The sequence below is a fragment of the Danio rerio genome, chromosome 11 (assembly GCF_049306965.1).
Source record: "Danio rerio strain Tuebingen ecotype United States chromosome 11, GRCz12tu, whole genome shotgun sequence".
Classification (NCBI taxonomy): Eukaryota; Metazoa; Chordata; class Actinopteri; order Cypriniformes; family Danionidae; genus Danio; species Danio rerio.
Genome location: NC_133186.1, coordinates 7,627,066 through 7,654,124, shown reverse-complemented (window position 1 = coordinate 7,654,124; position 27,059 = coordinate 7,627,066). Strand labels below are relative to the sequence as shown.

At 39.6% G+C, this 27,059-nt stretch overlaps 2 protein-coding genes across 3 annotated transcripts in view; both read right to left on the bottom strand.

The window, feature by feature from the left end:
* adgrl2a (adhesion G protein-coupled receptor L2a) overlaps positions 1-27,059 on the bottom strand; it is a 282,003-nt gene that overhangs the window by 224,851 nt on the left and 30,093 nt on the right. The window lies entirely within an intron of this gene.
* On the bottom strand, positions 799-7,230 carry LOC141376528 (uncharacterized). The gene is made up of 2 exons (XM_073916342.1): positions 5,951-7,230; positions 799-5,902 (listed from the first exon to the last, which is right to left on the bottom strand). The coding sequence occupies exon 2, from the start codon at positions 5,759-5,761 to the stop codon at positions 2,864-2,866; it is 2,898 nt and encodes a 965-aa protein (XP_073772443.1). The 5' UTR covers positions 5,762-5,902; positions 5,951-7,230; the 3' UTR covers positions 799-2,863.

Sequence of the window (27,059 nt, the reverse complement as noted above, 5' to 3'; positions counted from 1 at the left end):
TTCTCTGTACAGGCAATGCAAATAACCTATTCATCAACATATATGTGAAATTTCTGAACCTACACACAAGAGTCTGTGAAAAATGCAAATTTTAGCAGGAATTTTTAGATAACATTTAGAGGTTCCAACTCTTTATTTACAAATGTGTGAAATTTGAATTGGTGGATCATAGCAAAACCCAAATTTTATTTATTTATTTATTTTTCCAATCTGGAGTTGATGAACTAAGGTCTAGTTGGGTTCAGCTAAACCCTACACTTTAAAAATTTTAGTCAGTTCCAAGTTACAGTTTCTTTTTAAAGTAAACTTGAATTTGTTGCTGACCTTTTTTTAAGTAACAAATAACATTTTACTGCCATGAATCACATATTATTTTCCTTATTTCTGTTTCTGTTTATTTGAGCGGCTAATAATTTACATGGTTTCAGTATCATTACGTTTTTATACACACCAAGAGCGAATGAAAAAATGTAGCTACAAATTTAATTGAAAGCAAAATATTTGCTAAGTAAATGAGCGAGGAATTTTTTACAGTATTACCTATAATATATTTTCGTCTGGAGAAAGTCTTATTTGTTTTATTTCGGCTAGAATAAATGCAGTTTATAATAATAATAATAATAATAATAAAAAAAAACATTTAAGGTCAATATTATTAGCCCTCATTAAGCTATATATATATATATATATATATATATATATATATATATATATATATATATATATATATATATATATATATATATATATATATATATTTTTTTTTTTTTTTTTTTTTTTATTATTATTATTATCTTCAGAACAAACCATTGTTATACAATGATTTAAATAATTAGTTAAGAATTTAAATCTCACTTTAAGCTGAATACTAGTATGAAAGTATTAATATCTAGTAATTTTTGAATTAATATATAGTAATAATTGAAAAACATCTAGTAAAATCTTATGTACTGTCATCATGGCAACGATAAAATAAATGAATTACTAGAAATTAGTCAACGAAACTATTATGTTTTTCTTTCTGTTAAACAGTAATTGGGTGAAATATGAAGGGGGCTAATAATTCAGAAGGGCTAATAATTCTGACAAATAATTATTGCTTCATTTAAAATGCAATTTTGTGAAGTTCGCTAACGCATACAGAAAAACTTGAAAAGGGTATTTCAGAAGTGTTTGTTTCTCTCTGAAGAGAATGTGATTGGTTCTTGCCTGAACAAAACTCACGGCCATGGGAGATTGCGAATGGTTGACGGGGCATTGTTATGCAGTTGCTAAGGTATTCAGGGTGGTTTTAGCATTTTGCTATGCGGTTGCTGGGGTTTTCTGGGTGGTTGCTTCCTGGCCCTAAAACATTCAAAAGAGCTCACCCCCAAGTCTCTACGGTCATGTACACACTTCTACATTTCTAAATTGACACATTACATTACATTTGAATGCAGCAATTAGTCTCCTAAATTAGAGTGTATTGAGTTTAAGGAGTATCTGAAATATTTTGATGACTTAAAGATTGAATTTTACATGAATTATGGACTGATTGTTCAGATAGAACTAGTAATTAAGTAGTATCAAAAATCTGCCTCAACATTTGCATCTAAAACGAAGGGAAAAATCAATGCAGATATGACTCGAGTGCCTACACGAAACGCTAAAATCAGTTATTGAAATAAAAGTCCTTTGTCCATGCCATAAGCAAACGCATCAACTAACTTCCTTCAGCTGTCTGGGAACAAGGAGTGAGATTTATTTAAGCTGTTAAAAAAAAATGGCCTTTGAATCATTTGAAGACTTGCCACCTACCAGAGGACAGTTGTACACACAGCTAGAGGATATAACTTCAGCAAAAGAGAATGACCTCTGTATGCCTCAGAGCTCCAAATCACACAGACCTTCATTTCTCCCTTGAAAGACATCCCTGCTGCTCGGACTTCACAGCTGCCGAGCAACTCCATTGGAATATATTGGATTATTGGGAGAGCCGAGTGCACTGTGGAGTCTAGGCTCACTGGGGTTTGATTTTAATGTTAATTTACCACTGCAGAGTGTCTTCAGCAACACAATGGCCTGAAAGAGGAAGAGACATCCCTGTCAACAAAATCCAAAACAGCAGCGTGAGGTGGCGGACTCCTCTTTAGAACCGAAATAATCCTCCGATGAAATCTGAGCCCAATTCCCAGTCAAACTTTGTTAGCCCATTACACGGTATCAGAAAACAGTGTGCATTCATTTTCAGCGGATGAACAAAAACTTGCCTGCGCTTTAGTGCACTGTATATCCTTTTATTCACAAATCTGCTCCCGCTTTCTGCACTCATATACAGTGCTCGGCCATCTTTGCTTCATTGGACTTCAATTTAGGAATGCGTTTCTTTTTCAATTACTTAGGCGGTATTGCGAATCCAAGTCTCCTTTGATAAACATGTATGCCTATGTATGTTCTGTTGCGCAATTCCGGTTGATTCGATGTGCAAACTAGTTCAAATTCCACACAGTCAGCATTTGTGTAGCTCAAAACAAATTCATTTATGAAAGCCAGGAAACGTGGGCAGCAGATGACATAAATTGTTTCACTTTCCAGTCTTACTCAGTTCATGCGAACGGATGTCGAACGGCTAACCTATTGCTACATTGCTAAAATTCCACATTTACATTTACATTTAGTCATTTAGCAGACGCTTTTATCCAAAGCGACTTACAAATGAGGACAAGGAAGCAATTTACACAACTAAGAGCAACAATGAATAAGTACTAAAGGCAAGTTTCAGGTCTGTAAAGTCTAAGAAGGGAAGTGTTAGTAGTTTTTTTTTTTTTTTTTTTTTTTTTTTTTTTTGTACAATTAGTGTGATATTCAAAGAGGCAATTGCAGCTTAGGAAGTGAAGTGGAGACTAAATAGTTGAGTTTTTAGTCGTTTCTTGAAAATAGCGAGTGACTCTGCTGTTCTGATGCAGTTAGGGAGTTCATTCCACCAACTGGGCAGATTGAGCGTGAGCGTTCGCGAAAGTGATTTTTTCCCTCTTTGGGATGGAACCACGAGGCGACGTTCATTCACAGAACGCAAGTTTCTGGAGGGCACATAGATCTGCAGAAGTGAGTGCAGATAAGAAGGTGCTAGGCCAGAAGTCACTTTGTAGGCAAACATCAGAGTTTTGAATTTGATGCGAGCAGCAACTGGCAGCCAGTGCAAACGGACTAGCAGCGGAGTGACATGTGCTCGTTTAGGTTCATTGAAGACAACTCGTGCTGCTGCATTCTGGAGCAGTTGAAGAGGCTTGATAGAGTTAGCTGGAAGCCCAGCTAGTAGAGAGTTGCAGTAATCCAGTTTGGAGAGAACAAGAGCTTGAACAAGGAGTTGAGCTGCATGTTCAGATAAGAAGGGTCGGATCTTTCTGATGTTATAGAGTGCAAATCTGCACGATCGAGCAGTTCTAGAAATGTGGTCAGAGAAGTTTAGTTGGTCATCAATCGTTACTCCAAGGCTTTTCACCATTTTGGATGTAGTAATGGTTGCCCCATCCATCTGGATTGAAAAGTTATGGTGTAGAGTCGGGTTGGCAGAAACTACAAGCATTTCCGTTTTTGCGAGGTTCAGCTGAAGATGATGATCTTTCATCCAGTGTGAAATATCCAACAGGCAGGCTGAGATACGAGCTGGAACCGAGGGATCATCAGGATGAAAAGAGAGGTATAGCTGGGTGTCATCAGCATAGCAGTGGTAGGAGAATCCATGTCTCTGGATGACTGGTCCTAGAGATGATGTGTAGATGGAGAAGAGAAGTGGCCCAAGAACAGAGCCTTGAGGTACCCCAGTGTTTAGATGCTGTAGGTTGGACACCTCTCCCCTCCAAGACACCCTGAATGACCTGTCAGAGAGGTAAGATCTAAACCATTGTATAACAGTGCCCGCAACGCCCAGTGACTCAAGCGTAGATAGCAGGATCTGGTGGTTGACAGTGTCAAAAGCAGCTGACAAGTCCAGCAAAATGAGGACTGATGATTTAGAGTCTGCTTTAGCCAGTCTGAGATCCTCCACGACCGAGAGCAGGGCAGTCTCAGTTGAGTGGCCTTTCTTAAAGCCGGATTGCTTGTTGTCCATGAGATTGTTTTGAGTAAGAAAGTCCAGGACTTGATTGAACACTACTTTCTCCAGAATCTTGGCCATGAATGGAAGCAGGGATACTGGTCTGTAGTTTTCAAGTAGCGTATGGTCCAGGTTGGGTTTCTTTAGCAGTGGGGTTACCCTAGCCTGCTTAAATGTAGTGGGGAATAAACCAGAGTCAAGAGATGTGTTAATTATGTGAGTCAGTGTTGGTATGACTGCAGGAGAGATGGCTTGCAAGAGATGAGAGGGAATGGGATCGAGTGGACAAGTGGTTGCATGGCTAGATAGCACAAGTTTGGACACCTCAGACTCAGAGAGCTGAGAAAAAGAGGTGAGTGTGTGTGGTGTTGGTGTTGTATCTTGCGTGTTTGTTGTAGGTGCAGCAAATTGAGCACTGATTTTTGCAGTTTTGGTGCAGAAGAATGTAGCAAAGTCATCAGTAGTAAGTGTGGAGGATGCGGGTGGAGGAGGAGGATAGAGGAGGGAGGAAAATGTTTTAAAAAGTAGGCGAGGATTAGTGGCATTGTTGATTTTTAGACGGTAATACGTCTGCTTTGCAGAAGTAACCTCAGCTGAGAAAGAGGACAGAAGAGTTTGGTATGTTAAGAGATGTGCAGGATTTTTAGTTTTCCGCCAAATTCTCTCTGCAGCCCGAAGTTTTGAGCGATGCTCACGGAGAGCATCCGAGAGCCAGGGTGCAGGAGGACTGGCACGGGCTGGCCTGGATGCAAGAGGACATAATCGGTCTAGACATGATGCTAGTGTGGAGCAGAGTGTATTAGTGGCACTGTTCGAATCAAGTGCAGTGAGTTTGCGAGATGGAGGAAGAGAGTCTGAAACAATGGTGGATAGTCTATTGGGTGAGAGAGATCGTAGGTTTCTGCGAAAGGTAACCAGTGTTGGAGTGTGTGGCGGCTCAGGAGTAATGTGGATGTTGAGAGACAGAAGGAAATGATCAGATATTTGTAGTGGAGTTACTATTGTTTGATCAGTGAAGCAGTGTCGTGTGTAAATAAGGTCTAGCTGATTACCTGATTTGTGGGTAGCAGAAGTAGGTGCTCTTTTTAGGTCAAAAGAGGCAAGCAGAGTCTGAAAGTCTGCAGCTTGCGGTTTGTCAACGTAAATGTTGAAGTCACCTAGCACCAATAAGGGAGTGGCAAAATTAGAAAAAGATGAGAGAAGAACATCCAGTTCATCTAGGAAGTGACCTAATTTACCTGGTGGGCGGTAGATGACAACCACATTTATGTAGAAGGGGTGGATAATGGTGACTGCATGGAATTCAAAGGAGCTGATTGTTGGCAGGGACAGTATCAGAGTAAATTTCCATTCTTTGGAAATTAGTAGTCCAGTCCCACCCCCTCTCCCTGTCTGACGAGGAGTGTGGGAAAAAGAGAAATTAGCAGAAAGAGTAGCATGTGTAGCAGTGTCCTCCGGCCTCAACCAGGTCTCAGTTAGAGCCATGAGATTATAGTCAGAATATGTAGCTATGGAGGTAATAAAATCAGCCTTGTTAACAGCTGATTGACAATTCCAGAGGCCCACGGAGAGAGAGAGTTGTGGAATAGTAGATACATGTATTGAACGAAGGTTGTGAGGATTACGCCTGCAGTGCACCTCCCGTGTTTTGCGAGTGTTAGTAACAACAGGAATTAGAAAACACATAATAAAAGTGCACTGACAACAAAAAATAAGTGTAAAGTAAAACAATACAGTAAAGTACTCAAGTGCTTTGTCGGTGTCTTTGCTCGGTGGAGTCGCGCAGGTAGAGTCGATGGTCTTTACCCTCGTCGGTCTTCACACGAGGCGGTCTTCACACGAGGCGGTCTTCACACGAGGCGGTCTTCACACGAGGCTGCCGCGACCGCTGCCGCGGTGAACTAGTTGTTTATATAACCCCAAAGCACTAGCTGATTGAATTCAGCTGGACACGCCTCGAGAGTCAAAACAAGGGCCGAAACTGAGGCGGACGACGCGAACCGCGTCTGCGTTCGCTACACAAGCTCTTATAGTAACCAAGGAAACAGTGGCTAAACAACTTCTAGTATTATACACAACTGAAAGCAAGTTTAAATGTCCTACAACTTTACACAAACAGCTGGAAACAAGTCCTCAAACCATACACAACAACTGAAACAAATCTTAAATGTACTTACAGGCTGCTGTTCTAGATGCTGCTAAAGTGCTTCTCCTGCCGACTAATGCTACCGTGCTCACTATATAGTGGTTACCTGGCGTTTGGACACGCCTCCCGAGTCAAAACAAGGGCCGAAACTGAGGCGGACGACGCGAACCGCGTCTGCGTTCGCTACACAAGCTCCTTTAGTAACCAAGGAAACAGTGGCTAAACAACTTCTAGTATTATACACAACTGAAAGCAAGTTTAAATGTCCTACAACTTTACACAAACAGCTGGAAACAAGTCCTCAAACCATACACAACAACTGAAACAAATCTTAAATGTACTTACAGGCTGCTGTTCTGGATGCTGCTAAAGTGCTTCTCCTGCCGACTAATGCTACCGTGCTCACTATATAGTGGTTACCTGGCGTTTGGACACGCCTCCCGAGTCAAAACAAGGGCCGAAACTGAGGCGGACGACGCGAACCGCGTCTGCGTTCGCTACACAAGCTCTTATAGTAACCAAGGAAACAGTGGCTAAACAACTTCTAGTATTATACACAACTGAAAGCAAGTTTAAATGTCCTACAACTTTACACAAACAGCTGGAAACAAGTCCTCAAACCATACACAACAACTGAAACAAATCTTAAATGTACTTACAGGCTGCTGTTCTAGATGCTGCTAAAGTGCTTCTCCTGCCGACTAATGCTACCGTGCTCACTATATAGTGGTTACCTGGCGTTTGGACACGCCTCCCGAGTCAAAACAAGGGCCGAAACTGAGGCGGACGACGCGAACCGCGTCTGCGTTCGCTACACAAGCTCTTATAGTAACCAAGGAAACAGTGGCTAAACAACTTCTAGTATTATACACAACTGAAAGCAAGTTTAAATGTCCTACAACTTTACACAAACAGCTGGAAACAAGTCCTCAAACCATACACAACAACTGAAACAAATCTTAAATGTACTTACAGGCTGCTGTTCTAGATGCTGCTAAAGTGCTTCTCCGCTTCTCCAACATAGAGTCATTCTGAAAACGTATAACTATATACATTTCTGGAGAAAGGGAGAAACTGAAGTACTGGAGAAGCGCTACGGGCAGTGTTTAATTTTTACATGGATAATTTCCAGAACACAACTAAGAAATAAAAGTTACTGTGACTGACGTTCGCCATACAATTTCAGTTTTACCGGAACATGACGTCATTAAACGGTGATAACGCAAAAAAAAGAGGGGTAAAATTTCTGACAGTCTTTACTTATTTTGTGCAATATAACGTTATGGGTTAACAATGGGTAAAACAAACAAACATGTACAGCTAAAGAATTATTAGCCCCCCCAAAAGAACGTAACTCCTGAGACTTTTTTTGCTCTCTCCAGAAATGTATATAGGGGTAAGTAATCAGAATGAGCCTGGGTTGTAAAATTCCCCAAACTGCATCAAATTCAGAAATGCCATCAGTGTTAATAAAGTGAATCTGAAGGAGTAGATTGTCCTCCCTCGTCTCACTGTCCGCGGAATAAATTAGCTCAGAGATTGGCCTGTGTTTTTGACGTCGAGCACCGCAGCTATAGTATTTCCAAAGAATGTCATATTGCAGATATGTGAAACTGCAAAGCTGAATATGAAGCCAAGAGCCAAGAAATGTCATTCCTTTGACACTGTACATATTTCAGTGGATTTTCATTCTGTCAGTTATGGCTCCCCGTACATGCCAGGAAGCAGAAAGCCCACAAATTATTGAACTAATTTTTCAGAAATCCTATGAAAGCTCTTTTTTTTTCTCTCTCTCCAGATATTGTAGTCTCAATTAGTAATAAATCCAGCATTAAACTCTTGCGCGTATCCAGTTACAATAATTGCTCTATTGACAAAAGCATGCCCGGGCCCTTCTGAGTGGATATTCTCTCTATGGTTCGCCGTCGGGCAGCTGTTGAAAGGCTTGGTTGCACCTTTGAGTGACTGCTTGTCAGCAAAGTTCTCTGGTATCAGACAGAAGCCAAGCTCAGGTGACTGGGAGCCCGAACCATCATGAAGTCTTGCAGCGGGTCCCTGGAGCCCAGCTGCATTTCCTCACCATCACTCAACTCGGAAATATTTCATCCTTCGCTCTCTCTCGCTCTCATTCCTCCTGGCAACCACCATGACTTGGTCTTGACTCGGAGTTTGTTGCTCTTTGCCAGAGGTCTCGAGTTGGTTAGGTTTGGGCATGAAAGGGATTAGTGCCCTGATTTCAAAAATGATTTCCAAATATGCTGGATTCATGCGTAACCGTGTACCCGAATTTTGAAGAACCATTCAAACCAAATGCCCAATGACTCCCTTTCTCTCTTATGAGATGTTGTCTGTTTTTGGAATGCCACAGAGCATTAAGCAATGCCATATGGCCTATTGAAAGCAGTCAAAGGCTGAAATACAAGACTCGGTTTCAGCATGCTGAACACATGATCAATATGCAGCTACAATTCACCAAGCAAGAAACTGATTAGTAGCAGTGTGAATTGATTATTCCACACCCACACTGATCTTTGTGTCCCCAGACTTCTCACTGCTTGCAAGTTCTGTATAATTACTTAAACTAATCTCTAGTATGCATGCTGATCTTTGCAGTATATATTTTTGAAGACCTCTCTATTCCGATCTCTCCATAATCCAGTCGATCGCTCCTCTTTCTTGTGCTATCTTGTCTCTCTGCTCCCTTGATTCGTGCTATGATGTCTCCATACTGCCTCTGTTCTCTCCGTACTCGTTCTGATCCCTCCGTTGAGAATTTAACCCCTATGTATACATCCGTTTTTTTAAGTGTGTGTGTGCATGACACAATTTTTATGATATTTTCAAGACATCTATTGACATCAAAGATTCCATAAAGAACATTCAACATCCATGGACGTTTTTTATTACAACAAAAAAAAAAGTGTTCTTTATAGTGGAGTGATGTGACAGCCGAGTATCGTCACCCATTTTTGTTCTCTGCATTTCACCCGTGCATGAGACAAGAAACAGTTGTTTTATTCAATTATTAAAATATTCTTCATACATGAAACCCAAAATGGTTCTATCATGACATCACTGAAATCCTCCTTTTGAAACCGTGTCTGTACTGTACTGTGCATTTTTGTAATTGGAATCATATTGTACACATACACCTTTTATTAATAATAATAATAATAATAATAATCATTTTTATTTATAAAGCGCCTTTCCAGAGCTCAAGGACACTTTACAAAGAATGCGACGAAAGAGATAGTACAAGAAGATAAAAGATACACAAACATACAGGAAGCCAAATGTACCAAACTGGAAATACAAAAGCAAGACCTAAGAGACAAATAAGCAGAGTTCAGGTGGATCAGATAAAGTGATCAGTTTGGCAGATCAGAAGTGAAGCATTCAGAAAATAAGTGAGTTCTAAGTAAGGATTTGGATTCAGAGATGTTATTAGCAGAACGGAGTGAGCGTGGTGGAGAATTCCAGAGTTTGGGTGCAATAACACTAAATGATCTATTTCACTTTTAACTTTGACTATGGGTGACATGGTGCCTCATTGGTTAGCACTGTTGCCTCACAGCAAGAAGGTCACTGCTTTGAGTCCCTGCTGGGGCAGTTGGCATTTCTGTGTGGAGTTTGCATGTTCTCCCCGTGTTGGCGTGGGTTTTCTCCGGGTGCTCCCGTTTCCCCTACAGTCCAAAGACATGCGGTACAGGTGAAGTGAATAAACTAAGGCCCCGTTTACACTAGTGCGTTTTAGTTTTAAAACGGCGTATTAGAATGAAAACGATCCGCGTCCACACTTGTGTTTCTTCCAGCGTTTCTGAACTGCTCTCCGTCCACACCAAAACGCTGAAAACGCACATCACGTGACCACACACACTCTCGGGCAAGCGCTGCAGCATTTCTACCAAGATGAGAGCTCTGCTAGTCGGACTGTTTATCAAGCATCTCCCGCTGGATCTAATCTCGCTATATTTGCTAAACGTGATATTTCATTCATGTTGTTGTCTGTATCTAACGACATATTCCCTGACTTTGGTCGTTGGAATCTATTACTTGTTCACAGTTAACGTGTTTTGGTTAAGCGCAAAGATAAGTTAATGATTAATCCATGTAGGCTACATTGACTGATCGCTTGCCTTTATTTCCTACAATGTATAAACTTATTGTATGTTATACTTTTATAATGGCCATTATCAATGATTAAAACTGATATTCAGCAAAAGAGAAGGTGTGTTTCGTATTTTCACTGAAATTGAAATGAGGCAGTTGTTATCGGCTCCGTTTTGTTATAAATATCCACACAGTGAAGATAACGCTCATATATGCAGCACGACGCCTCAACATTTTTGCTGTCTGTTAAGTTCCTAATATTAAAATGAAAATAGGCAATTCCTTAAATCATGTTTTAATTTTATTGTTGAGAAAGTGAAACAACCTAGCCAGGGTGATGTGAATGAAGTTATAAAGTACACTGTTCCCTTTGAAGATTTTCGTGTCCTTGGTATGTTTTCCATATCAAACTGAGAAGGGGGAGACTGCAGCCTTGATCAAACTTGCGAAGTCTGAACTTACAAGAAAAGGATGCGAGACTGAACTGTGTGTGGGCTACTTAATATTGAGGAAAAGCCCCAATCAGATAGGCGAACGTCAGCAGCCTCGCCTCCGTTTTCAGATGTCTCCGTCTTTCCCCATCCACACTAAGATGGAGCAGCAGCGTTTTAGAATGAAAAAGGCCTCTCCAGCGTTTTCAAAACGCTACGTTTTCGGCACTCGAGAACTCCGGCGTAGTGTGGACGGATAGCAAAACTTATGCGTTTTAAAACAAAAACGCATTAGTGTAAACGGGGCCTAAATTCGCTGTAGTGTGTGTGTGTGTGTGTGTGAATGAGGGTGTATGGATGTCTCCCAATACTAGGTTGCGGCTGTGAGGGCATCCGCTGCATAAAACATATGCTGGAGAAGTTGGTGGTTTATTTCACTGTGGCAACCCCTGATGAATAAAAGAACTAAGCCGAAAGAAAATGAATGAATGAATGAATGAATGAACTTCACACATCTATAAAAATGCTCAAACATTATACCTGTAAGGAAGGGATTTATTATAAATTTATTTTATGAACATTTACATTTACTTTATGTTTTATTATTATGCTTTTATTACAATTTCTTATTTTTATTTGCATTATGGGTCCTTGAGCTTTCCTCAAACAACTTTTGATGTTGAAAAGTGTGACTTTTGTTGACCCTTTTGTAACCCACTGGTCCTTCTGCACTCAACCCGATCTGAGATGGGATTGAACCGGCGATTCTTTGCATGGATGTCGGTTGCTCTAACAAGGAGGATAAAGACCATGGCCTCTAGTGTCTGTCACAAGAACACCTTTTGAGGTCGGAGGAGTGAGGTTTACCTGCATAGCACTTTGCTAGCTGGCCTCCGTTACACTTACCCACCCCCGGACAAGCCCCCACTCGTAACCCATCAGTCCTTCTGCACCCAACCCAGTCTGAGCTGGGATTGACCTGGCGATTCTTTGCATGGGAGTTGGTTGCTCTAAAAAGGAGGCTAAAGACCATGGCCTCTTGCATTTGTCGCTAGAGCAGCTTTACTGTGCGTCAAAGTAGCCAGAAATCATTTATTTTCAATGGGAGCTGGTGTTGATAAGCATTGTGATGCAAATTTGCCGGTGAGGCCGTAGAGGAGAGTTGAAATCAACATTTTGGTAATGAACTGTGACGCGGTTTGGTGGCAACCAGTCAAACCAGACATCCACCGCTTAAGTGGAGTCCAGAGGACACAGTCACTGTGAACTTTGGTTCCGACCACAGTTGTTCCCCAGGGTTTAATTATTGCGGTTTCTGGATTTCCAATTATTTACGATATTTTCTCACAGCGACATTTTAAAAAGTTACCGGAAAGTTTATTTGCGGTAATATATATATATATATATATATATATATATATATATATATATATATATATATATATATATATATATATTTAAGAGGGAATCTCATGTTAAATATAAAGACAGTCTAACACAGTATTGCTGCTTTAGAATATTTCAGACATGGAACCTAAATAAGTGGAGCAAAGCCACAGCACACACAACAACTTGATCGTTCATCATTAAATTAATTTGATCAACAACATTTTCACACTAGAAAGCACATTTTTATGCGGAAATGTAACTGATTTGCTGCAACAGCCACATTAAATACGAGATTAATGTAGCGAATTTTGAAGCTCTCGTCTGCTGAGCAAAAGGCAGACAGCATTGTCGCCAGGGTGGCCAGAGCGAACTTTGATGCTCTTACCTCCTTTGGTGTGAATGCACAGTTAGAGAAGTGCGTTTTTTCTGCACAGCACTTCACTAGCTGACCTCCATTACACATTTAAGTTTGACTATGCAGCTTGATATTGTTATGCTACAAAAAACATGGTAGTGTATATATATATAATTTTAATATAATATTTCAAACTACAAAATAAAAAATAAAAAAATCAAGAAACTTTACACTATTAAACACAGGATAAATTTTTTTACATCAAGAGTACTGAGGAAGGCTTTGTGCCGAAACGTCTGTCTTTTATCACCCGTAAAATGTAAGAAAAAGAAATAATAAAAACAGTACAAAGCAATTGAGTGCGAATCATTACCTTTTTTTGAATAATAGCAACGATAAGATTAACGCACCAAACCAAAGAAGTAACTAAAAAAAAAACGCAAGCACGCAGGACAAACTTCAGTAACTCTACACACGTGATTACATCAAGAGTAGACATAGCAGAGATCAAGGTCCATCATTGCAATTCATAACAGAACGTTTACAGCAGGGGTCTCAAACTCGCGGCCCGCGGGCCATTTGCGGCCCTCAGTGCAATATTTTGTGGCCCGCGCCGACCGCTGTACTCTGACAGAATCAGCGGAGCGGGGAGAGAGAGCGCTCCCCGCTCCGCTGATTCTATCCGTACACAGCGCGCTTGTCACTCAATGCGCGTTGTCGCGCGTGTTCTGATCAGCTGTGTTGTCGCGCGTGTTCTGATCAGCTGTGTTGTCGCACGCGTACTGAAGGGCGGGACCGAGGTCTTATATATATTGTGTTGATATTATAGGTAGATACAGACTGGTACAGACTGATGTGACTGGAGTGGGGTGGGGGTGTTTTATTTATACATATATACGCCTTTTTTTTAGGTGAGGGAATGGAAGTTTTGAGTGAGTTCCCCCACTTTTTTCCCTAGGACTTCAATAAGTCAAAGTACAGGTCTAGACTTAATGATGATCATCTTCAAGCCATACTGAGGGTCTCAACTGCTTCCGCTCTAAAGCCAAATGTGGTTCAGATTTGTGAGAAGAAGCGCTGTCAAGTCTCTGGCAGCAAGAAGTAGGCAAAAGATGCCATGTTCAGAAGAACTGTTCATAATCTTCACTCAATGTTCTATTAATGTTCAGGACACTTCATGTTCAGAAGAAATAATTAAAACTGTTAATAATGACATTTGAGGACTTTTTTTTGTGAAATCCCTTATGCGGCCCAGCCTCACCCAGACTTTGCCTCCTGCGGCCCCCAGGTAAATTGAGTTTGAGACCCCTGGTTTACAGTGTATGTAGAATGTGCGGTGTTTAAGACATGTCTTTGATTTTGGTTGTGTAACGTGAAGTAAATCCACACTTTGGTGATGAATCATTCGTAAACAACTACATTATCATGTACCATGCCATTGTAGTGTTTGGTCACGCTAATCTACATCTCAATAAACATGTACCATGCATGCATGCATGATGTCATTGTATTCATAGACTCTCGTTTTCCAGTGTTTACAGGGAGGCATTTTCAGAAACTTCCACTTTTTCATTTGCTTTTAGTGTTACGCTTTTCCCATTTCAATGCTGCTGTCGAGTAAATGAACAGGCAATTATAATAGAAAATCTAAATTTTGCCCAAAAATGTTGCAATATAGGGGACGCACAATGGCTCTGTGGTTAGCACTGTCATCTTACAGCAAGAATGCCACTGGTTCGAGTCCAGGCTGGGTCATTTGGCATTTCCGTGTGGATGTTCTCGTGTTCGTGTGGGTTTCCTCCGGGTGCTCCAGTTCAAAGACATGTGGTATAGATGATTTGCACGAACTATAATGGCCTAAGTGTATGTGTGTGTGTGAATGTGAGAGTGTATGGGTGTTTCCCAGTACTGGAATTATTATTTTTTAATTATTTAAAACTTTTTATTATTAAATATTGTTATATTTATCAAATGTATTGTTTTTTGGTCATTATATCTTATCTGTATTTTTTTTTCAATGGTTTTAATATATTTCATATTTGAAGTGCTTTGGCAATACTGTACTGAATGTCATGCCAATAAAGCAACTTGAACTTGAAAAAAAAACTTGATAGTGGCTGGAAGGGCATCCGTTGCCTAAAACATATGCTGGAATAGTTGGTGGTTCATTTCACAGTGGCAACCTCTGATACATAAGACAAGCCAAAGGAAAATAAATGAATGAATGTTGTCATGTAAACAGCCCTTTAGTTTGTTAGGTGTTAACACTGAACCAGATGATTGTTTCACAATTGAATATGAAACAGAGGAGAACGAACAAGAACAAAACCAATTCAGAAAACTGTGAAAACAACAGACAACCATGCTGACAAGTGCACTCATGAGGGGATTAAAAGTCATTCACAACTCACAAGTTTTAAGTACAAAGAAATTCTTATTGATCATAACTTTTGGGAAAAGAAAATGCTGACAAGGCCCTGCTTTCACTGTCCATATCAATACCGAAAATCTCTGCCAGTGCTAACTACAATGCCTCCACACGGCTTCAGATCTCTTGATATGCGCTCTGATTTTTCCCCTCATTCTCACTAGGATGTCTCCATACGGCTCTGATCTTTCCATACTCTTTCCAGTCTCTCCACTGAGAACGTAAACCTGACACCTCCTCTTTAAAACTGAAAAAGCTCCACTTTCACTGGCCATATTGATGCAGAAAATTAAACTCTCTCAATACAAAATGCCTCCGCACTGCTCCGATCGCTCCGCACCCACTGCTTCGACTCAGATATGCATGCTCACTTTGATCTCTGTATCCTGCAAATTTCTGCATATTCTGATCCAATGGTTTCCCGTCCTGGGGACCCACCCCTGCTCACATTTTCTATGTCCTCCTTATTTAACAAACCAGCTCATTAGACTAGGATTGAAAACCACTGTTCTAATCTCACTACATTCACTAATTCGATATTCATTCTGAGTTACTGATACTGTACATGCACATTTTTTGAAGAAATTCATAAAACGGCTGTTCTGTTCTGAGTGTCAGATTAGAGGGATAGTTTACACAAAAACTGAACATTACTCATCCTTATTCTTTCTTCTGTTGAACATGTAGGGCTCTATTTTAAAGGTCTATGCACAGAAGCCTTAAGGGCGTGTCCGGATCCACTTTTGCTATTTTAAAGTAGCAGTTGGTGATTGTCTTCAGATATTTATTTTTATTTTATTTTTTTTTTGTGCTGGTTGAAAGTCTCTTCACATTTCAGTAATGATTCATGTAAATGATCGAAATGTATTTATATGTATTCAGGGCTTAAAATTAACCTTTTTGCTCTGTAACACCGGTGCTCCTAACTTTAAAAATTTAGGCGCATCAGCCAAAATTTAGTTGCACTTATAAGCACCGTTTCTACAAGTTTTATACAAACATATTTATTGCATTTGAAATCAACACTGATCAAACTAACAAGCAAAAACATATATATGCACAGCACTTCACTAGCTGACCTCCATTACACATGTAATAGTTTGACTGTGCAGCTTGATATTGTTATGTTACAAAAAACATGGTAGTGTATATATATATATAATTTTAATATAATATTTCAAACTACAAAATAAAAAAAAAAATCAAGAAATTTTACACTATTAAACACAGGATTAAATTATTTACATCAAGAGTACTGAGGAAGGCTTTGTGCCGAAACGTCTGTCTTTTATCACCCGTAAAATGTAAGAAAAAGAAATAATAAAAACAGTACGAAGCAATTGAGTGCGAATCATTACCTTTTTTTGAATAATAGCAACGATAAGATTAACGCACCAAACCAAAGAAGTAACTAAAAAAAAAACGCAAGCGCGCAGGACAAACTTCAGTAACTCTACACACGTGATTACATCAAGAGTAGACATAGCAGAGATCAAGGTCCATCATTGCAATTCACAACAGAACGTTTACAGTGTATGTAGAATGTGCGGTGTTTAAGACATGTCTTTGATTTTGGTGGTGTAACGTGAAGTAAATCCACACTTTGGTGATGAATCATTCGTAAAAAACTACATTATCATGTACCATGCCATTGTAGTGCAAAAACATATATATGCAAGCGTGAGGAAAATATGTCTCAACGAAATCTCGTTATCACAAGAAAATTGATTTTTATAACATAACTGAGTGACCCTTCACGCACTGCTTGACATAAATGAATCTGTTAACGGTATAACTGTGCTGTTCTCACGGGTCGTGTCTTCTATTGCACTGATGTTTTTGACACATACTGTATCTTATTATATGCATACGTCATGTTAATAGCAATGGCGAGGCAGTGGCGCATTACGTAGTCCTGTGGCCTCACAGCAAGAAGGTCGCTGGTTCAAACCTCGGCTCAGTTGGCGTTTCTGTGTGGAGTTTGCATGTTCTCCCTGCCTTCGCGTGAGTTTCTTCCGGGTGCTCCGGTTTCCCCCATAGTCCAAAGACATGCGGTACAGGTGAATTGGGTAGGCTAAATTGTCCATAGTGTATGAGTGTATGAGTGTGTGTGTGTGAATGTTTGTGTGTATGTTTCCCAGAGATGGGTTGTGGCTGGAAGGGCATCCGCTGCGTAAAAACTTGTTGGATAAGTTGGCGGTTCATTCCGCTGTGGCGACCCCAGATTAATAAAGGGACTAAGCCGACAAGAAAATGAATTAATGTTAATAGCAATACTTTTCATGAGTAGAGTTATTAGTTTAGTCAGTGCAAGCCCGTTTGCGATGGTGTACGGGGTGTTAAATTTTACATATATCTGCAACTTGCATGGCGGACAGCATCTGGCGATTAAATGAAGGATTAAATAAAAGCTCTCGTGCTACATGTGGCACGCAGTTACCTGAAAATTCTATCCCACAGACTTTTCATGGTGGACTTGAAGCCAATGGAAGTCTTTTATCCACTCTTCGAAAAATGTAGATGGTGGATTAACATTTAGCACATGATCACCAGTAAGATGTGTCAATATTTATAACTAAAGATGCCATGGTTTCTAAAAGAAAATCTGTCAGTGTAATCTTCATTCTCATCTTCAGCGCTTTAGTTTTTTGCGGTAGTAGCTCTCTCTGTCATCCCAAACCAGAAGGCATTGACTGAGTGATTGACAGCTGATATTTCAGTGTTAGAGCAGTGGGGAGCCAATAAGAAGAGCGCGAAGGCGGGGCAAGCATTACGGACTTGGCTTTGTTTACTGCAGCAAGTTGATTGGACAACTGTTTTAAACCATTCCTGAGCGCTGCGTTTTGTGTTTCAAGTGCAGCGATGCATTATGCGTGAATGTATCCCGAATCCGCACGTGTTGAACATTTTGCAGTAAAAACTGGTCGCACACAACAATTTTTTGCACTCGCACACATGCTCTCAAATATATTTTGAAGTTGAACAGCTACAATTTTGGGCGCATTTGCGACCAAAATTGTCGCATTTTCGAGCCCTGGTATTTTTTAGGGATGCCACGGTTCTCAATATAATATTGAACCGTGCGGTAAGACCTCCACAGTTCAATACGCGCTTGTGAATTGCGTTTTACTCGGTTTTGCGTTTAAATAATTTGTGCATTTTATATCTCCTCGGATTGACTGTGTGTGCCTGTAAGTCCATGAGCTGAGATGAGGAAACTCCTCCCCACGAGTAAATATCCAATCACTATGCTCTAAAGTTAGGGGGCGCTTGACCATCATTCCACACATGGTGAGCGGCAGTGAGGTCAGGCTGAGGCAACAGTAAAAGGAAGCACCAGTGAAATGAGGCAACGTTGCGAGAAAACGTCTGCGTCTTTAAAATCTGCGGTGTGAGGACATTTCGATCTTAAAGGTAAGTATAGTGCACGTTCATGTTATTGAGACATGGCTGTGGACAGCAGGGGTGTGACTGTGTTTCAATTAAATCATGCACCTTTAAAAAATACAGTCTGCGCCCTGGTGCATGGTCTAACAGGATTGTGCTTCTTCTCTTAATGAGTTATGGGTTTTGAATATAACATGCATTTAACCAATCACAGTCTGATCTCCCATTCCCTTTAAGAGTCAATTGCGACGGCTCCATGGCGCATTTGCTAGTTACATGGCAGACTTTGTAGGTGGAAACTGAAAGCTTCAATAGCGAGAAAACAGTTAAACAGATAATCTGCAGTGTGAGTATAACAATAACAACGATAACAATAACAATAACAAAGTGTGGTCAAAAAAGTTGAGTTATTTAAACACACATCCTATTCTTAAGCCTCATATGGTGACGCAAAAGTCTCCAAAAGCCGAAAAGTAGACAAATCTAAATGAGTTTTTCTTAAAACAAATATTAATATGCATATAATAAACAATACTGCTAATAATAATAATAATAATAATACAAATGCAAATTGTCATGAATAAACTGAAAAAAAGCCCCCCCAAGATGAGGCATAGAGGTAGCGTTTTTTAATATTTTCTTAAAATTATAATTTTCGTAACATTTTAATCCTTTATTTTTTTTCATATGTTAAGATATTTGTGTATTGCTGTACATCCTATGTGTATTAATCAATGTGTAAGCATTTTGGACCTCCATAGGTGCATAGCTAACGCACTGACTTTTTGATTGGTCGATGGCGTGGTTTATTTCAGTTCCTCGAAATGTGCCTTAACACACTTCTTTTTTAGACCAGCACACCCATAAGTCCACAAAGTGGCGCAAATGGATTTTCTATTTAAACAACATGGTGCAAATACTGTTGCACTTGTCTGAAAATAGAAAAATCGCGCATAACACGTCTTGCGACTTACTGTGCTGGGTGTATGATAGCGCCCATGGTTAGCTATTTTAAGGAAACTAAAAACCTGTAACCACTGACTTCCATAAAAGCAAAAACAAAGTTAATGGTTACAGGATTTCACAATAGCCAAAGTTTTTTTTACCAAGCAGATTTTCTGTCTTGCTGTCATCGTTATGCGACTTGTACCTCTTTACCATTCACAAATGTAGAATTTTTAGTTCAAACTACCCCTTTCACATGCATGTTTTTTCATTTTTTTTTTACTCAATTTCTAATAGGCAAGTATGCAGTCTTGCCTCTCCATTCCCTCTTTGATCTTTATATACACACTTCGATCTCTCCATACTTACTCAGATCTCCCCTGTTTTAGTCTTGTTCTCGCATAGGCTACTCAAACAAATCCCCACATTCTCATTCTTTCCGTATTCCATACACTAATCTTTTCATAATTACCGGAGATGATCTCCCAGTATTTTATCATCCTGATCTGTCTATTAATGCATTAATCCTTCATTCTCAGTATTACATAGTGAAGACATTACGTGCAGTTTTGCTTTGTATGTAGAAATGCTGAAAAGATCTTTAATTAATTGCTTCAAAAGAGGACTACAATACAATACAATGCTGAAACTATATCTAGTACTGTAGAGGCTGCTCTGGGGTTGACATCAGTTTCCGCTAGCCGTACAACTGAATGCCAGATGGAAACAGTTTTTAATGAAATGACTCACGTTTTAATGCTACTGTGGCTCCGCTTGAGTGGAACTAGCCTTCCCTAGACTGAGCAGTCTGGATCTTTTATTATATTGCAGGTTTTATTGCAGTTGCAATACAGATCTGATCAATGGATGATAAATGTATGATTTCCATGCACTGTAAAGAAAAACAAAACAGCTATGATTTAAATGGTAATAAACTGTAGAAATGCAAAAAAATCTGTACCCTAGTTGACATTACTATGATTCTTTTATTTTTTTCCTGTTATTATGTATTATTCAACCCAGGCTCATTGTGGAAACGTAGTCCCGCGTACGTTTCTGGAGACCGCGGAATACGTTCCGGCTGCAGCTTTTGTTTTTGCGAATCCGCGAGAGGCCGCTGTTGTGCGCTTTTTCACACCTCAGACGCCTCTCGCGAGTGCGGTTCGCGCCCGCGCTGTTCTCGCGTGAACCCACCAGAGGCCGCTGTCCGACTGACCGGATGATTGACTGCGCGACCGGCCAATCGGCCGACCCGCCCTCCTCCTTCCCTGAACCAAATAAATTTTACCAATCGACCCACCCGCCCGCTCGCTTCCCTAAACCCGAGCAACAGTTTACAAAAGCTGTCCAAAAAAGAAAAGCCCTGATTTTTTTTTTTTCTACCGCGTTTTCAAATTTCACCGCGTTCTCACCCTGTCATGAAACTCGTTCACTTAATTTTTGGGATTCTGTTTTTGTCTTACCTGATTGCTGGAACCGCTCTTCCCCAGACTCGAAACCGGTCGCCGTGGCCAACTCCTCTCTGCATCTCGAGCCTGCCGACGTACACGATGAGCTGAGTGGACAAACGGGTTGCAGCAGGGAAGCCCTCCACAAGGAGGTAGGGCAAGTGCGAAAGGGAAAAGCGTCACACCGCCCCGCAGCGTTCGCTTGAAAAAAATTAACGCTGCTGTACGTACCCCCCGGGACGTATTCTGCTGTCTCCAGAAACGTCCACGAGACTAAGTTTTCAGAATGAGCTTGGGTTGGTATTATTGATGGTGTTTAGTAGTTGTGTGACATAGAGTGTGATTGGTGGGTCTCTGCTTCTGGCAAAAGTTGTTTGTGTTATGTTTATTTTTGTCTGTGTAACAATGTACTAGAGCGGCACAATTAATCGAAAAAAGATCACGATCTCGATTCGACCCCCTACAAGATCCTAATCCAGTATTTCTACGATTCTGTCAATCATATTTTCAAGTTCAGAAGAGAAGTAAAGGCGGCTGCACGAGTCTTTTCATTGTTTTACACACGTTGCTCATTGGGATGGACACCTCCAAATGATGTTGAATGAGTCACATACTGTATTTACAAGGTATAATTCACCTAAAAATGTCATTTTTGTCTTCATATAATGATGTTTTCGCGGCCGGGAAATCATACGTGGCGTGAGCTGCTGACCGTGAGCTGTTATAACAGAGAGGGAGGGAGCGCACCCTACTTAATGATAGACGCAGTCATGAAACTGAAAGTGTGCACTTCATTTAAATGGTCATATCCTATTTTAGAGTTATGATTACGACAAGCATTTGATATGTTTTTTTCTTTCATAGTGAACAGAGATGTGCATGAAAATAAATGTTTACAGTGTCAGTATACCTACTCTAGCCTATTTATTGTTGAATATAATCTAATAATGACAAATGTCTGATTTTACCAGTGAATAAAGTTGTCTAATAATGCTGTCAATGACAGATTGCAATCTCAAACACAATAACTCAACATCAGAATTATTATAGGTAGAATAGAATTATTTATAGAAAACAGTAGGCCTAAACATAATATTATTATTGAAGTTTTGCCATGTTTGTTTTTACCATACCTTTTTTTACATCTACAGAATCATGAGAGAATCATGATCTTTATTTTAAGCAAAAAATAATAATAATAAAAAAAATAAATAAAAAAATAAAAAATAAAAAAATCGCAATTCTCATTTTAGCCAGAATCGTGCAGCTCTACAATGTACGATGTGTAGATAGATGGTAGTACTTCAAAACATTAGTTTTAGTACCCACCAACATTTCAGTGCTGTTGAGAACAGATCGTGTAAAACCAAAATACATTTTTTGAGATGTTGACAGTCATATATATGTCCCACGTTGCTAAAAACACTATTAGAACACATATTTAGCTAACATGTAAAAAATTGCAAAATTTTCAGATTGTTATGTAAATGAGAAACTTTTTAAAATGCAAGTAATTTATTATTATTAATATTATTATTTGCCTACATCATCGTGTAAACATAGCTTTTATGTTATAAGCCATATGCATACACTTGCGTTCAACTTGCACTTGTAAACATTTTCAGGATGTCTCTCTGGCCTCTTGTTAAACCCATTTATACATACAGTATTGTGTTTTTTCATGCTAGGGTTACAAATTAGAATATTCTTTTCTTAACCTATTCACACAATCTCTCATCCGTGTTAGCATCCATTGTTGCTGTAGCTTGCACACATTCCAGGCTGTTTTGTTTATGCAGTTTTTCTTTCTATCTTGTAAATCAATGCCCCCAAAAGCTTGGCTGGCAACTTAAAAAAAAATAAACAATGGTGAAACTTACTGTATGTGCTTACAGCATGCATATTCTGAAGGTAATTTTTAAGCCACATGCATTATACACTGCAAACTTTAGATAAAAAATGTAACTCCCTTAGAGTTAAAATAAACACACCCTCAAAGTTTACATGAGAACCAATATAAGTGTTAAATTAACACTTATGAAAAAGTTAAAATTATCAACACTCAACGAGTGTTATTTGGTAAACTCTTATAGTGTAATATTAACACCACAAAAGAATTATCTGAACAACAGTCAGTGTTATGTGTTAAAATTCTTGGGTCAATCTTTCAACTTTGCACCTGTGTTCATCAGTGTACCAGTGTGTCCAACACCTGGCGCAATGCGGCGAAAGGCGTGACACCAATATTGTTTGCTAGTTTTAGCTTGGCGCAAGAGTTGTTTTGACGTTTTACACCACGCCATTTAAATAGCAAATGCATTTGCACTCATATGTGCGCCCAAAAGAGTTTTGGTCTAAAAAAGGAGGCGTGTTGAGGCGCATTGCTGGCGGGTTGCTATTTTGAGGAACTTAAATAGACTGTTCAATAGACCAGATCAAAGCAGGTCTATAGTCCGGCGCAGAGCGCATTATTTGTGCGCCTCACTTACACATTGCTTAGTACACACAGGATGTACACCAATATCCAAATATCTCTACAAATTAAAAAGAATTAAAGGATTAAAATATTGCAAAAATTATTATTTTCTAGCCTAAATAAATCTAAAAACCACTGACTTCTTCATCACGGGGGGCTTTTTCAGTTTATTCATAACAATTTGCTTTTGTATAATGTTACTATTAGTAGTAGTATTATTTATAATATGCAATTTCATTTTTGTTTTATTAAAAACGAGCTTAGATTTGTCCACCTGTCAGATTTTAAACCATGTGGGGCATAGCATGTGTATTTGGGAATTAATTGTACAGTTCATTTATTCGTTTGCTGGAAATTAGAACTGATTTTAGAAATAGTTTTGAAACAAATCTTTGCGCTTAACAAACAAAATTAATTATGTATAGGCTAATGGATATCTGTGCGTACAACATTGTTTCCCTATCCACGAGAGTGAAAGTAAAGAGTGAGGAGGCTCATCTCTCATTCTCGCGCCGTAGATGATCTGTTTAACTGTTTTCTCGCGAGTGAAATGATCAGTTTTTCCACTAACAAAGTCCGCCATGTAAATAGAAATGAGCTAAGGCACAAAGCAACTGACTCTTAAAGGGAATAAAATATTAACACCACAAAGGATTATCTGAACACCAGTCAGTGTTGTGTTAACACTTTTAGGTTAGATTTTTAACACTGCACCTGGTTTTCACCAGTGTTCTTTTAAAAGAGTTAACTGTAGCTCCTTTCACACAGTGATACCGGTAAATATCTGGAAAATTTCTGGAACGACTTTACCGGTAATTTCAAAAAAGCACTGTTCACACAGGCGAGGACGTTACGGAATTTTTCCGGAAAAGAGCATTCACACATCCATTTCAAAATACCAGTAAATTCTGACATCATTAACCAGAAATGAGCTCTAAACGGCTACTCTTCTATTTGTAAACATTTGACTACATTACAAACTCTGTGGATGGATCAGTATTGTGAACAACTTCGATGAAAACATATAGAGAAACACTTTCGCATGTCAAGATGTACAAGATATGTGTGTGTGTGCTGGCGCTCATGGGCTGTTTCATGGGTACACCCAAAGCTTGAAGGTAAACAAACAACGGCTTATCAGAAGCATCTTATCGATAATTAATTACACGATTGGCATTAAGATGAACATATAAACGTTATCTGACTAATTTCTAGCAGCTAAATGTGTCTGGAAAAATATTCAAAGGCTTTTATTCTCATAAACCATGCGGACGTGAATGCCTCTGACTGTTCTGATTGGCTAAAGCAGACGTCTCACATTCTAGACGTGCACGCGGTCTTTCCGGCAATCTTCCTTTTGCGTTCACACAGCGCATCACTCCAGCAAATTAACGGTAATGTTACAACTTCTCTTTCCGGAAAATAGCCAGAACGAATTTACCGGTATTTTCAAAAAGGGCCAGTTCACACATATACACCTTTCCGGAAAATTGCCGGTAATTTTCCAGAAATGTGTGTATGTGTGAAAGGGGCTATTGTCAAAGCTCAGAGAGTGTTAATTAGCAAACTCTTATAGTGTAAAATATTAACACCCCACATATTATCTAAACACCAGTCAGTTTTATGGTAACTTAGTCATGCATTCTTTGATCTGTCTCAAAATTTACATGTTTGATAAAAGTCCTGACCTGAACACGTTTACATGCCAATTTCCAGCTACAGTTATAGCGCCACCTGCTGGCAACAGGAAATTTTACAGTGTGACAAACTCTTCCTACAAATTTTATTGTATCAGCACCAAGTTTGGGTGATGTTATCTGTAAGCTCTAGTGATGATATATTGTAAAGATCTTGAGTTTTCGGCGAAGGGTGTGTCTGTAGTGGGATGACAAACCTCAGTGTTTCGCCATGTAAGAAGAAGTACTTATAACTCAACCACACATTGTCTGATCTGCCTGAAGCTTCACACGGTTGATGAAATGACTTTCCTGAAGACATCTACATGCCAATATTGAGTCACAGTCATAGCGCCACCTGCTGACAGAAGGGATTTCGGCTTATAACTTAGCCACACAATGTCTGATCTTCCTGAAAATGCACAGGTTCGATGAGATTCCACTCCTAAAGACATCTACATGCCAATATTGAGTCACAGTCATAAGGACAAAAGGAAATTTGGCATAAATCTGTGATTTTCTCAGATTTTTAAAATATATATCAGCTTATTATATATTTTTGTCTACTGTTCTCTGGCAACCTAAAGGCCACCTGGCGGCGATGAGCCTGGGTGTGAGGTCCCTTTCATCGCTGCTTGCAGCGTTAATATTATATTACAACTGAATCATAAAAGAATAGGACTAGATTTTAAAAGAATAACAAATCGAACAATAGTCATTTAGATGTATCCAACCGTGTCATGTCAACTTCTCCAGCAGATTCGCTACTTAATAGATTTCCAGATCTGCTTTTAAGTAAGCCGAAATGTCCCCTAAACAAGATTTGTGAAAACAGCTCCACAGACCATACAGAGAATGCAATTAACATTTCTGTCTTCGTTCCCCATGGCTCTTTTGCCCCATTAATCTGAAGAGAGGATGAAAAAACAAGTATGGTCGTCCTCTGTGTTGCTGTTACTGATTGCTCTCAATTCGTCATAGTCATAAAGATGTGTGAACAACAAGAATAACACTCTCATCAGTACTGTGTCAGTACAACCTGAGCAGCATGTTGAATTAGCTCATAGTCTACAGGACAGCCTATCAGAGGCAGGGATTCACAGCTGTCACTTAGAGCCGCATCCAGTCAGATTACAGCTCGTTCAAAGGACGTCCGAGATGAGTCTGCTCTTTGTGGGGCTCGTAATGGCTGCCGCTTGGAATAATACTGGGTATTTTTTATTTCAGCAGGTCGCAAATTGTCTTATCTCCGCGTCAGCAGTGTACATGTCAACAAGATGGCATCACTTAAAGGATAGCAGCGACACGACAGAGAGACTCTTAAAAATAAAGAAAGGAATTGATTATAGTATTCATCCCATTCTATAAATACCGCCGAATACGAGTTGGCCCGTGAGGCAGGCTGAGGAAGAAGGGTAAAAGTGGCTTGCATCAGATCCTCTCAGGCAAGCCATGTGAAATATTTAAATGAAAGGAGTTTTTTTTTTTCTAGTGCATAAGCTAATAGAAAAGCCTCTCTGTTGGCACCAGACTGTCTGACACAAACTCAAATTGATTCCTAATTGAGTTTGTATGGATTTTGATCCGGCTTTTGTTGGTTACATTAAGACCTGACCAGTCTCATTTTACTGGGGTCTATGTGGGCTGCAGGCACTGCGCATTGGCTTCTACTAAAACTGTTGGCGGGGAGGGAAAAAAGCACGTAACGGAGGAATCTTTCCTCTGTTTTACTGGCCTGTTTCCTTTCTCTCACTGTGCTCCAGGCTCCTGATAAATCAAAGGAGATTTTTACTAAAGGTGACAAAAGATGTATTTTTTTCTTCAGGCTGGTTGCTTTTTCTTGGAAAGGAGCACATATTTCACACCACAAGGTTTCTCACTTAGGTTAACATTAAATGTGTGGAAAACAAAACTATAATGCATATCGAGGTGTTCCCTTTGGCTTTTATGCAATTTAAAAATTGAAATATCTGCAGTCCTTTAAAAAAAAAAGGGCTATTTTTGACAACATTTATCTAATTTGAGAGGAAAGCTCACTGTGTTAGAGAGACTAAATACTTTACCATCTGAAGAAAAGAGGTTAAAGCCACTCAGGTAGAGTATAAAGTCCACACAATGAAGATGAACCAGCCGGAGAATTAGCAAAGTCTCTCTGGTTTATTCAAATGTCCAATTATTTGGATCAAAGGGAGA